Here is a 9,234-nt window from a genome sequence, read left to right as displayed (position 1 = left end):
CTGTGCACCCGCCCAACCCAACCCAGCACCACCCACATGGTATAACGATAATTAGTCTGTCTCCACACAAGGCTGTAAACATCTTAACACAGGGAGTGTTTTTCTCTCCCCGACACCCAGCCCAAGGTCCCGCATGCTGTAAACCATGAGTAACAATTTTAATGAAAGAACATTTAAATAAAAGAAATATAAGTCCAAAACAGATTACAGAATTGTGGAAGCTCGGAGTTGAAGGGAGACCAGTACTCTCTAATCTCTTCATTTCACAGATGAACACAGGGACCTAAAAAGAACAGCCTACACATTCTGCACCCCAACCTCTACGGCTTTGACCACACCCAACCTGGCTCTAGCTGACCAAGACCCCACTCCAGGCTCCATCCTACCCAAAGGGCTGCAGGGAGCAGGTGGCATCTCCATACCCTCCACCTTTACAGAGGAAGAAGCCCCCAGCCCCTATGCCACCCCCACTGAGATCTTGGCTCCCATGCCCATTTTCCTGCCATAAGAATTTCAGGGAGACCCCTAGGCACACACTTCCAGTTTCTGTGGTGCTTCCCTCTCATTGTTCTCACCCCAACCCTTAGCCCCGCTCATTTGATGATTTATTAGGCACCTACTATGTGTCACTCTGCTGCGAGCACTGGGGTTCCTGCCCTCCAGAGGCTCGATCTTTCGAGGATATTGTCACAACTCCCGAACATCGGGACAGCGCTGTAGCAGAGCGCGCCTGGAGGGCCGTGGGGGAGGGTGGGGGGCAGTCCCGCCCCCCACACCACTCACCACCCGGTTCCTCCCGCTCTCACCGGGCCCCCTCCTGCTCTCTGCCCTGGCCTGCAGCCCCTCCCACGCACGACCCCGGCCCCTGGCCCCACGGGTTGTGTGGGGCTGGGGAAAGTTCGGTGCCGGCGGGTGGGGGGCTCAGGGGACCCCGAGGCCCCTGAGGCCGCCTCCAGCCCGCGGCTGGGTGGAGGCAGCGCGGGAGAAGCGGAGCTGGACACCGGCTCCACGGCGCGGTCCGTCCCTCCGCACGCCCCACCCCGCCCGGATTCAGAGGGACTCGGAGGGAGGGGACGGGAATAAATACCTTTGACTTTGTGGCTAAGGTTAACGGGAACTGCCACCCCGGGGCGACTTGGGCACTGGGCTCCCCAGCCCCGCCAGTCCCGGGGCAGGCAGGGCGGGCGCGCGGCCCTGATTGGCTGGCGAGCTTGGCCATCCCCAGGGCCGCCCCGCCGCCTGATTGGCTGCGCCGCTCAGATGACCAGCTTGGCCCTATCAGAGGAGCCCGTGGGGCGGCCCCTTTGTTCTCTGGAGCCAATGGCCTGGGGGGGCGGGCCGACCTCGCCTCCCGCGGGGTCCGGCGGGGGCGGGGGGCCAGCGGTATTAACGCGTTGACCGCCAGGCACCGGACCCGGTGGAGGACTCAGAGACGGAGGGGCGGGGACGAGGCCAGGCTGTGACCGGTGTCCGCGCTGGCCGCCGCTCCCTCTCCTCCCCTCCGCCCGGCTCTCCCGTCCGGGCCCGCGCGCTCTGAAATCGATCTAATCGCTCGGCCACTCTCCGCCCGCCGCCTGTGACGCGCCCGCACCGCTCTGGGTGCCGGGGTCCCGGGGAACGAGCACGAACCCCGCTCGGACGCTCACACGCGAGCGTGCACGTGACATGGTGGTGCTCGGCACTACGGCACACCCGGTGTTGGAGTGAGATGTGCGTGTCTCGTGTGACAGGAGAGAAATCGCCTCCGCACCCGCGGGGCTCGCCACGTCGAGGGCACGTGATAAACGACCCCGGGTCTCTCTCTACGAGAGACTAAGACATCATTCAATCCAACCCCTCGCCGCCTCCTTGAGGAAACGGTGACATGCGGAGGTTACTTTCCTAAGCCAAGTGTCACTGCTGCTTTAGAGGCGGGGTCCAGACGGCCAAGGCGGGTCTTCTGTTCCCAGAGACTTCCTCCTCTACTCACCCTGACTGAAGGAGAGGCTCCTTTATGTCAGTAACGTCCCTCCAACTGCCACCTCACAGGGACCAGCTACATCAGCTCCCGCGGGGCAGGACGCTCTCCTGAGCTGCTTAGAAACCGCCTTTGGGACATAGGTTGACACAAACAAAAGCTGGCATCTCTCAGACTTCCTACACACCTTACCATTCAGCGGCTGGATCTTATTCTAACTAATCAGTCAGCAGCTGCCTACTAAGCATCTGCCATGGGGCCAGCTGCTGTTAGCCTCCTTGGGCGAGATTCTAGCAGTTCAGCCACAAACTTTGTGTGCACTTTTTACAAAAGATACTCTGTCCCTAGACTTTGACTTATTCATCTATAAAAGAGTTGATAAGATTCTAGTTACATACTTGCCTTACTGGATTTTTGCAGGACCCTAACTGGATCTATTGTCTACAGGTGTGTTTGTAAAATAATCCTCCGGGCATCACTAGGCCATCGACTCTTTAAAGATTCATTCGTGGAGGTAAAGTCATTTCCACCTCCTAGGCTTGTTTCTTTCTCTACAGAGTGAAAGATTTCCTCCAGATTGACATTTCATAACCAAAGGTATCTCAAGGGTAGAAAGAATGAAGCATATCTGAGATCCTTTTTCCATTAAGCGAAAACAAACAAACAAAAAACAGGTAAGCTACACATACATGTCTGCAAATGCACGGGAAACGATGGAGGGTGGAATGGGGGAAACGGAGGACTTCCGCATTAAAAAACGAATTTAAGTATGTCTGCATTGTTTAATTTTGATGAGATAATACTTTTGTAATTGTAGAAGAAGAAAAAAAACAAACGTAAAACCTTGCACTCTTCAGAAGCGTGGCTCCTGTCAGCCAAGCTCTCTCTGATCCCTCCAACTGAGGAATTTCCTCCTTCAAGACTGCTGTCAGTATGTGCCATGATGAGCAGGCCTTGGGACCCACTAGGCCCCGGAGGGACTCCAGAACTATGGGCAAGTTCATTCTGTCCCTGCCTTACCAGACCCCTCAGGGCCACTTCTCTGGCTTTCCCTGATCTTTGGACCTCTCTTCACCATCTCTACTCAAAAGCAGTGGGCAGCATAGCGCGAGAGGACAACGCCCACCCTCCCCATACACCAGGCATTTCCTAAAAGGTGATTTTCATCAAGTCAGGAGCGCTGGTCAGATTCCCTCTCATCCTTCTCTCCCACCCCCAATACTAACCGGACGCCTGAGGACCTACCTCCTGCTCCCTGCCCATCACCCTCAGACATTTACCTACTTTCCTGTTCGATATCCTCCCCCTTGCCCCCCAAAGCACTGTTCCCTTCCCTTGAAGCCCTGGCTCCCTTAGGGAGACATATTTAAGTGAGGCTCTCTTGCCAGCACACCCCCAGGCTCTAAAAGATAATTTACCATCAACTACACAGGTTTTTAAGTGGCCACATAACCCCATAAGCCAGTATGAAGCTTTGAAGCTGTCTGCTTCCTTCCTACACACTTAGAGACCCACCCACCGCCATCCCTCTCTCTACTCGTTATTCGTGTACACATATATGTCCACCCCAGACCTACACCTCCTAGGGGGAAGGATTGGGGCTTAGCTTTGTATAAACCCCCAGTTTCCATCCCAACATCAAGCACACAATAGGTATTTAATACTTATCTTCACTAAAAGCAGCGACATACCCAATAAATATACGGCCGGGGTCAAAAGCACAGGTTCCAGGAGTCAGACGGACCTCTGGTGATCATGTTACATGACCTTGAGCAAATGCTTTCATCTGTAAAAGAAGAGTACCTACTGCACAGGATTGCGTGAGATATTTAGGTAAACTTCTTTGCAAGGTGCCACTTACATAAACTAATCATGGCTGCTATTATTATGCACCAGACTATGCTAGGTGCCAGGGATCTACACAGAAATTACTAAGACCGGTAGGAAAAGGGCCTATTGATACCTGTCAAACATAGACGCTCCAATTTGTATGAAACAACAGTGCAGGGAAGCATCCATAATAACAGAAACGGGGAACTGCAGCAGGCCGGCCGGGGAGGTACTGCAGGACAGACGGAGTCAAATCGGACCTTTCCCCCTGCTAACTGGTACCTGACAAGTCTGCCTTGACCCCACAAAAGGCTGAACCCCTAGAGAAGTAGCCCTAATTGTTGGGTGTGCCTGGCCTTCCGCAAGGAAGGACTGGAGGCAGGGTACAGAGGGGCTCAAGTCGGGGCACCTGGCCTGTGACCGAGACCCCACATCCCCCAGCCTCCTCTTCCTCGGGGCTTCTAAGGACTGCACCACACCTACTCCCTCAGACGCCGCGGCTTCCCAGAGAAAGGAACACTTCTCAGCCACCAGTTCTAAAACCAAATCTTTATTCTCTAGTTTGAAAAGGAGGGTAAGTGGTTGTTCTGTTTAGTTCCAAAGAACAGAACAAGGCCCAGTAGGTAGAAATGATAGGAAAGCAGATTTCATTCATTATAAGGAAGAACTTCTAACAATTAGAATTATCCTACGTTAGAACCAGGGCCTCAGCAGGTGGGGACTCCCTGTCACCTAAGTGTCGCAGAGGCTGGGCGTCCAGGTGCTAGAAATGCTGAAAAGGAAACGCCCCTCTCCTCCCGTCGGTGGAGGCTGTTACCAGGGGGCAGTCCACTCTGCAACGTGGGGTTATGGAAGGAGTGAGGGCGGGCCGGGGTGCTCAGACGACAGCCAGGGGATGCTCCTGGTGGGAACAAAGCGAGTCGGGCAGGAGGGGAGTGCCCTGGGGCTGATCGGAGCTGAGACCAACGGCAGACGGGTCTCTCCAAGTGTGGGCGCCAGTGCAAGGGCAGGAGGGCGGGCTGGCGTGGGGGGGCTGGAGATGGGTCAGAGCAGCTCAGCTTCGCTCCCAGCGCTGCCCAAGAAGGCCAGCAGGTTCTCCTGGGCGCCCCGGACCTGCCGCCCACTTCTCCCAAGCGCTCACCCACCCCCTAAGCTTCTAAGGACCGCAGCGCACCTACTCCAACACCGAGCCAGAGGAATTCATGAAGGACAGGGACGTTAAGGCGTTGACACCACTGAAGAAGGGTCTTCCTGTCCCCTGGGGCCCCTCCAGGTGGATGGTGGGTGGAGCTGCATCTGCTGCTTCTGCAGGGCACAGGACCATGTGGACAGAACCTTAGCAAACGCCAGCTGGAGGCCGCGCTCCCAGCCCGTGCGGGGTGACCTCCCTCTCTAACAGGGCCCAGCTCATTCCCGGCCTCCCCCACCCCTTGCAGCATCACAGGTCCCAAGGCCCCCTGCGGTGCCCCTCCGTGTGAACCGCGCCCAGGCCACCGCCTCAGACATCATGCTTCTTTTGATGGGCCAGGAGCTTCTCCTCGTCGTCGAAGGTCTGGCCACAGATGGCGCAGCAGAAGGCGCCGTCCCGGATGTGGCTCTTGCGGTGGGTGATGAGGTTGGACTTCTGGCTGAAGCTCCGGTCGCAGTCGGGGCAGGCGTAGGGGCGCTCGCCGGTGTGGATGCGCCGGTGGGACACCAGGTTGGACTTCTGGCTGAAGGCCTTGCCGCAGTCGGGGCAGACGTAGGGCTTCTCGCCGGTGTGGATGCGCCGGTGGGCTGCCAGGTAGGGCTTGTGGCGGAAAGCCTTGCCGCAGTCCGGGCAGACGAAGGGCCGCTCGGGCGCGTGGTCGCGCCGGTGGGCTGCCAGGTGGCTGCCCTGGGAGAAGCGGCGCCCGCACTCCTCACAGGCAAAGGGCCGCTCCCCAGAGTGGACGCGGGAGTGGGCCACCAGGTGCGTCTTCTTGCCAAAGTTCTTCCCACACTCGGGGCAGGCGAAGGGCCGCTCCCCCGTGTGCTGCCGCTGGTGGGCCCGCAGGAAGCGCTCCAGCCGGAAGCTCCTGCCGCAGTCCCCGCAGCTGTAGAGAGACGGCGGGGCTGCCGCCTGTTCCCGGTGGGCCTCTCCCGGGGCCTCCCGCAGAGGCGCGGGGGCAGGCTCCTGAGCGGGTCTCAGTCGGGCCTCCGGGGTGGGCTCCGCCGAGGGCTCCAGGGGCCCGGCTGGAAGCTGGGGGCTCCGCGAGCCGGGGGTGCCCTGCGCAGACCCCTCGGATCGCTTGTGGATCTTGCTGTGAGACAGGAGGTTGGGTTTGTGGCGGAAGCGGCGCCCGCACTCGGTGCACGGGTAGGGCTTCTCGCCGGTGTGGATGCGCCGGTGTGAGGTCAGGTAGGGCTTATTGGTGAAGCGCTTCCCGCACTCGGGGCACTGGTGGGGCCGCTCGCCCGTGTGCACGCGGCGGTGGGCGATCAGGTTGGGCTTGTGCCGGAAGCGCTTGCCGCAGCAGGCGCACTGGAAGGGCCGATCGACCGCGTCTCCGCCGGGCCGGGGAGCTGTCACCGCTGGGCGACCCCTGGGTCGTGGCCCCAGAGCCTTGGCTGCTGCCTCCTCCAGGGCCTCGGCAACATGAACCCGCTTGTGAGCAACCAGCTGGTCCCACTGGGCAAAGCTCCGGCCACAGTTGCCACATATGAAGGGCCGGGCCTCGGGGGCAGGGGGATGGCGCCGCCGCAGATGCACTCGAAGCTGCTTTCGTCGCCAGAAGCGTCTCTCGCACTCGGGGCAGGCGATGGGCCGCTTTGCAGCCGAGTGGGCCCGCAAATGCAGAACCAGGGCCACCCAGCCCCGGAAGCTCTGCCCGCAGAGGTGGCAGGCAAAGCCCAGGTCTGGGGTGGCAGCAGCGTGGACCTGGCAGTGCAGCTCCAGGAAGGGGGCGTGGCGGAAGCGACGACTGCACTCGGGGCAGGGCAGGGGCAGCCGGGCCTGGCAGTGGCGGGCGTGAAGCCACAGGGCCACCCAGCCCGGGAAGTGCCTTCGACAGTGGGCACAGCGATGGACTCGAGCGGGGGCTTGGCCTCCCGACTTGGCCACAGAGGTGCCTTGTAACCTCAGCCCGCGGGGCTCCTTCTCCAGGGTCTGGGGTGACTCCTGGGAGGGCCCCGAAAGGAGTTGGGGCTGGGCCGGGCCCATGGCCAGGGGGCCCCTGCAGCGACGTTCCAGCATCGGCTCTTCCTGTGCTGCGGGCAGAAAAGCACGGTCACTCTAGAGACCTGGTCGCCGGCCCCGGTCCCGGTCCCGCCCTGGCTGCCCTCACCCCCTGGACTCCGAGAGCCCCTGAATCTGGAAGGCTCTTCCGTTTCCTCGTAGGTGCTTTATGATGTTAATCTGGGTCTTCTAGACATAACGTTTCAAGTATATTTGTCATCAGCCTTTAGTGACCCTGGAAACTACCAGAGGGAGGGACTTCTGACACTTCTTGGGATCCCCCGACGGCGGCCATGCGTCTGGCATAAAGTAAACACTCCAGAGTTGGCAGCGCACACGTTCCTGCCGCAGCAGAAAGCGCAGCGCCGCCCCCTGCGTGCCTCACGCCTTTCCCGAGCGCGGCCCTGCTGCCTTCTCTTAAGGGCTCCTATTTCCTGTTGCCACATCTGAGCTTCACGGCAACTGTGAGGCTGGACGAGCAAACATTAAGCTCCCAGCCTGACAGAGAAGCAGCTGTGAGGCATAAAAGGTGACAAGACTAGCCGAGGGAACACAGTAAGTCAACGGCAGAACCAAGACTAGGGGGACAGGTTCTTCTAAAGCCCCGGGCCAGTGTTCTTTCCTCTTAAATATCAGGGTTTGTAAAGACCTCACAGAAAGAAATTTCTATAGCCTTTTATTCCTATTACCCACCCGGCTCTAATCACACCACAGGAGCCACTTTCAGCCTTCCTCACCTCGGTCTCTCAGGGTAGAAGCCTGGAGAAGGAGCGAGAACAGCCCTTCCGGGAACAGGACGGGGGCGCTGGTTGCTACTCCCAGCCCAGCACAATGCCGGGCCACCGCCTGTCCAGACTGTGCCCACGCTCTGCCCGCCTAAAACCCTCTACCCACACACGCACGATTAGGACATCACAGGAGTGAAAGCTCTCCAGAATCCGGGAACACCCACAGCCTGCTGCCCTCGGGGCCAGGGCCCTGGCGCTGCCTCCCCCGGGGTGGCAAGGATTATCGGGGCATCAGAAGCAGAGGAAAGAAGAGACCCTAACCTCCGTCCCCTGTCCAGTCCTGCCCCAACCCCGCCAGAGGCCGCCCCACATTCGGCAACTCCACAGCGCCAGGGAGCCCAGAATCCTGCAGGACAGCCTTCTAGCCACTGAGGGGTGGGGTGGCGGTCAGAACCCCTGAGGGACCCTCACTGCCTGCCCACAAGCTCCTGCACAACCTAAATTCCCTAGTGTGCACTCCGCCTCCGAGCAGATGTGACCCACTCCCAACCGCCAGACTGAGCACTTGGGAGGCTCCAGGATGCGAGAATGGGATCCTTCCCCCTCGGGCGCCTTCCTTCCCCAGGATGGGGAGCCCCCGAATGCTGGGGCTCTGGGAGGAACTGGGAATCCAACAAAGAAGGCCCGACTCTACCCTGGAGACTGTGGAGCTGGAGACGAGGCTTTTTCCAGCTCCTCCTGGGGATACTCCTGCGACTGCAGCGCCTGCTTCGGCCCACACTCTGGCAGCCCCCAGATGTCAGAGAAAACTGCAGCAGTAAAGACACCCCTACCCCCATGGCAGAGCTCAGGCCCCGGATTGCAGAGAGGCCAGCCTTACCTGCGGGGAGGGGAGAGAAAAGAAGCATAAGGCTCTGAGCTCCTCCAGGGCAGTCATCTTTGTGTCCTCGCCAGCCACAACCCCCTCCCCCACCGAGGCCTCACACCCGGCCGGCAGAGTGACCTTAATGGATATTGGATTTAGAAATGAATGTGTCCTCTTCACCAAGGAAGTACACAGCTGCGTTTGCGGGTCACTTCCTCCACTGGAAAGGTCACAGCACGAATGCCCCATGCTGATGGCCACAGGCCGGCCTATGGCAGCAACTCTGGAGTCCCTGCTGACTCCCCTCCCCCCACCCCCCTCCCAACAGGAATTCCAGGCCCGTTTCCCAAGGGGCTGCGCAGGCGAGCTAGTGTGACCAGGACTCGGGCAGAAGCCCCTTGCGCGCCCCGGAAGACAGAGGGCCGTGGAGATCCCACACCCCCTTTTGTATTCGCTCGCGTGCCCCCGACCCCGTTCGCGGACGCACGGCTCCGCGCTCCCCGAGTGGGCCCTTTCGGGTCCCCGAGCAGAGCGCGCACCTCGCGGAGCCTGTGCGCAGGTGCGCGGGCTCGTCCCCCAATTCGGTCCGTACGTCCCCCCCACCACACACACACACACACACAGCGCGCACACGGTCACGCGCCCGGCAGGTAGGGCC

The 9,234-nt window shown here is 59.8% G+C and overlaps 2 protein-coding genes across 6 annotated transcripts in view; both read right to left on the bottom strand.

The window, feature by feature from the left end:
• ZNF775 (zinc finger protein 775) overlaps positions 1-1,174 on the bottom strand; it is a 14,639-nt gene extending 13,465 nt beyond the window's left edge. Inside the window, exon 1 of the mRNA XM_023533811.1 lies at positions 1,088-1,174. The gene's annotated coding sequence lies outside the window, so the exon portion shown is untranslated. The remainder of the gene's footprint in view (positions 1-1,087) is intronic.
• A 3,143-nt stretch (positions 1,175-4,317) lies between these two features.
• REPIN1 (replication initiator 1) lies at positions 4,318-9,228 on the bottom strand. 5 transcript variants are annotated; one of them, XR_002781649.1, is made up of 3 exons: positions 8,406-9,228; positions 4,962-7,015; positions 4,318-4,688 (listed from the first exon to the last, which is right to left on the bottom strand). XR_002781649.1 is itself a non-coding variant. In XM_023533808.1 (3 exons), the coding sequence occupies exon 3, from the start codon at positions 6,999-7,001 to the stop codon at positions 5,286-5,288; it is 1,716 nt and encodes a 571-aa protein (XP_023389576.1). In that variant the 5' UTR covers positions 7,002-7,015; positions 7,677-7,869; positions 8,406-8,545; the 3' UTR covers positions 4,318-5,285. The 5 variants fall into 5 exon arrangements, 4 of the variants coding, with proteins under 4 accessions (XP_023389576.1, XP_023389574.1, XP_023389575.1 ...); XM_023533808.1 differs by adding an exon at positions 7,677-7,869 and having other exon boundaries at positions 4,318-7,015; positions 8,406-8,545; XM_023533806.1 differs by having other exon boundaries at positions 4,318-7,015.
• Positions 9,229-9,234: the final 6 nt, after the last annotated feature.

This window comes from Pteropus vampyrus, unplaced genomic scaffold (genome assembly GCF_000151845.1).
Source record: "Pteropus vampyrus isolate Shadow unplaced genomic scaffold, Pvam_2.0 Scaffold112, whole genome shotgun sequence".
In the NCBI taxonomy this organism is placed as follows: Eukaryota; Metazoa; Chordata; class Mammalia; order Chiroptera; family Pteropodidae; genus Pteropus; species Pteropus vampyrus.
The sequence above is the reverse complement of the archived record's forward strand: the minus strand, read 5'-3'. Positions and strand labels throughout refer to the sequence as shown.